Source organism: Plasmodium inui (assembly GCF_000524495.1).
Source record: "Plasmodium inui San Antonio 1 unplaced genomic scaffold supercont1.11, whole genome shotgun sequence".
Classification (NCBI taxonomy): Eukaryota; Apicomplexa; class Aconoidasida; order Haemosporida; family Plasmodiidae; genus Plasmodium; species Plasmodium inui.
Window position 1 is genome coordinate 275151 of NW_008481845.1, and position 3617 is coordinate 278767.

Consider the following 3617-nt stretch of genomic DNA (forward strand, 5'->3'; position numbering starts at 1 on the left):
AAAAAAAAAAAAAAAAAAAAAACATCTGCGCACATAGAAAATAAGCCTTCTGATGGGTAACACTTTTGGGCCCCTTTCGACCCGTCACGTGACAACGCTTAAAATGTAGGATTAATTTCGCTCCAGAGAGGTGGTACCCCCTCCCCCCTTTGAGAATCACTTAACAAGTGCCACGGTTGGAAGGGGAGCTACTTCTCAATGAAGGATGCACTGAAAAGTAGGGTCTACACACCCCTATGCATCCATTTTGGAGAAGGAAACAGACCAGTCAAGCGCTATCGCTCATTCGTTGGCGAGGCGGTGTAGCTCACCTGAAGGAGCAATCGCATGACCCTTTTCGCGTCATAACAATTTCGCACCAGTGCTAAAGGTAGGTAATATAGGTGTATACATGCAGATGTGCATAAATGCGCACCTCCCACTGCCGCCTAACATCCTATGAGCGACCCTCGGTTGTCCGACATGTGTGCAAGCGCAAAGGGAGGAAGCACCCCCTCAAGCGATTTCGCCAACCGTACAGTAAACGCTCACATTAGGTGCACGTACAAAGTGGGAAAGATGAACGACTTTTTCCCCTTCGCTGTGACGCAGACTAGAGGGGGGGAAATGTTATTTTTCTTTTTAGGAATACAATTTTGGCTTTATTAATTCTGATAGTGTACAAATGGCTAAGGAGGGAAAGGGCAGAGAAACAAGGGACACAGCATGCTTTTCGTAAAACTGTCACGTTAGGCGGGCCACTTCAGACGCGCCACATTAGACAGGTCACGTCATGCTCGCTTCGTGATGCCCCTATCACAAAATGAACAGAAATAACGGGCATCCAATGGTGACATACTGCCGGGCTTCTTAAAAGAAGATGCACTAAAAAGAGAGGGTTAAGTATGATGAAACAAACGAAATGAGGGGGGCAGGTACCATAAAATGCACGGCTCATTGGGGTGACGGTACCGTACCAGCACCTGTGAGAGCGATGGCATCCCTATAGCATGGCAAACTAGACACGCGTTGATGTCGTACCAGTGACTCCCTAGGGCAGTCATACACATATGCTTCACGAATGAGAAAGAAAAAAAAAAAGGAAAGATAAATAGATGGAGATAGAGAGAGAGACGGGACCGGTGGGGAAAACCCTTTTGAATGCCCCTGGGAAGAACCATCTAATTCTTCATTTTGGACGATTTTCCTCGGACAACCTTCGCATCTGGGGTCTGCGAGGCGGATTCACGTTTGGAGTTGTCTCCCTTAGAGTAGGACCTTCCGACGCTTTCTCTCTTCGCACCAACGGACCTAGATTTGTGCGTCCTCTCGGATGAAGCCCCCCGCATCTTCACGTTCGTGCTCCTCATGGAAGAAGGTGTGGTTTTCCGTTTCTTCTTCGATATAGTTGTGTCGACAATTTGGTAGAATTGCCTATGAGCCTTTTCACTCAGGTTGATGTTTTCTTTGCAAGACCTCCTTGGTTGTCTCCTGGTAGGACTTTCATTGCTTAAGTAGGGTTTACTCTTAACGCTTCTTCTCCTTTTGTGTGAATCTCTGCTGACAGTGGTCTTCTCCACGGTGCCTAGAAGATCGCTATCGAGATTTTCTAAATCCTTTGACTGCACATAGTACTTACTATTGACTGGTGTGTGGGGGTTGTAGAAGAGGTCTTTGAAGAAGCTTCCTTTCTTGTTTTGGCTAATTTCTACCTTGTCCGGTTTCTCCATAAGGATGGAGTCTGTACCGTGTTCGTTGGTGGGATGTTTGAGATAGGCATCCTCCTCATCTTGCTCATCTATCTCATGTAGCTTCTTCCCTTGCATCCCATCGATTTCCATCTGGAGGAAGTTCTCCCTTCTGTGTTTTTTCACGAACATGTCTTCCTCCTCGTAGATTTCATCGTGACCTCTCTTATGAGACATCCTCTCCGAGTCCACATGGGATGTAATAAAAGCACAGTGGGATGATCCCCCTGCGAAGGAGACAATTTGAACATGGCTGATTGATACTTCGCTCTCTTTCCTACCTTTGCTAAACGTTTTGGTAACAAAGTTGTGGAAGCCAATTTCGGAGGGCTGATTCTTCTCGATGACAGCGATGCATGTGTCTTCTTCGAAGTCATTTCCTCCCGTGCCCCACCCGAAGAGTTTCCCACTCTCCGTCAACACGAGGCAGTGGTCTGTTCCGCAAGAAATCGTTTTAATGACATCTTGTCTTTTTTTAAAGTAGGTTAACTCCTGAGGAGAGTATGCGTCCTCCTCATATTCCATCCCCAATATCTCTCGGTTGCCCCAAATGTACAGGTCATTATTTTTAAGTAGACAAACGGTAAAGCTTTGTCCACCACAAAGTTGTGCTATCTCTTTGGAAGAGAGCTCATCAATTTTGCAGAACTTTTTTATGATGTTATCTCTCATCGAGACCCCACATGATCCGTATGCATTCCTCCCGATTGCGTACACATCGAGAGATGCTTCTAACTGAACAAACGTGTTGTTCCCACCACAGTATATGTCCCTAAACTTTGAGGAAAATCCGAGATCTTTGAAGTGGTAGCGATTGGGGAAGATATATCTGTTCCTGACTTCTGAGGCGAATTCTATGTCATAGAACGTGTTGCACACTTGACATGAGTCACTGTTTCCCATGGTATAAATGTATTCTCCGCTTTGTTCCAGACACACGAGGTGGTCTTCTCCCGATATGATATTACTTATGATGACCTCTCCCTGGTTTGATTTTTCCACCTCTTCATCGTAATAATGCGAGACGTCCCCACCAAGGGCGTAGGAAAATTTTACTTCCACGAACTCCTCCGATTTGGGTATTATTTCGCCCCTTGTCTGGAAAGACGGAAGGCCCAGAATCCCACAAGAGTCTCTAAACCCCCCCGTAATGTAGACCTTTCCATTTTCTAACAAAACCGCTGTGTGGTTATCACCGCAGCTGATTTTTTTAATCTTCGATTTACAGGTCCAGTTCAGTAAGGTTGGAGAATGCTCAGGATCCTTTGTGCTGTTGGAATGGGTCTTTCGGCCGAGAACGCCCATGTCGTTACACCCAAAGGAGAACAGTCTGTCATCCTTCGTCTTGATAATTGTGTGCATGGATCCGCAAACCACTTGGTCGATATCGTTTGGGAGGTTTCGCACGGCCGTCGGGTTCACCTGCACGTAGTCCGCGCAGTACTCGGGCGGCAGCTGGCCGCACTCGCCTGACCCGAAGATGAAAAGCGTGTTCTTCACCTTCATTGGCGTGACGGTTGGAGCTACACCGAGCGGCGGTGCGATTGCGATGGTTGCGGCAGCCGTAGTTGTTGTGGCCGTCGTCGTTGCCGCCGTTGCCGTCGTCGCGCTGCTCCACATCGCTTGTCACCGCCGCCAATCTCCCTATAGACGTGGTCCCGAAGGCTCCGTCCACGTGAGCAAAGGCGTCACGTCGGTCGCGGGGCAGTAACGGCGCCGGCGGGCGCACAGCCGTGTACATATGCATACGCACAGGAATATACACGCCCATACGCAGGAGGGTACTTAATGTAGTTATTTAACCGTTGATGTGATCTAGCTAACTTCTCCCGCGGTTCTCCTCTTCATTTTTATTTTATTAATCGAAACTGTGACCACGCAGGGAGGCGG

General features: G+C 47.8%; 1 protein-coding gene across 1 annotated transcript; it reads right to left on the minus strand.

Moving 5' to 3' along the window:
* Positions 1 to 1160: 1160 nt before the first annotated feature.
* On the minus strand, positions 1161 to 3233 carry C922_02946 (hypothetical protein; the record flags this gene model as incomplete). Its single annotated transcript, XM_008818544.1, has 1 exon — positions 1161 to 3233. The coding sequence occupies one exon, from the start codon at positions 3231 to 3233 to the stop codon at positions 1161 to 1163; it is 2073 nt and encodes a 690-aa protein (XP_008816766.1).
* Positions 3234 to 3617: the final 384 nt, after the last annotated feature.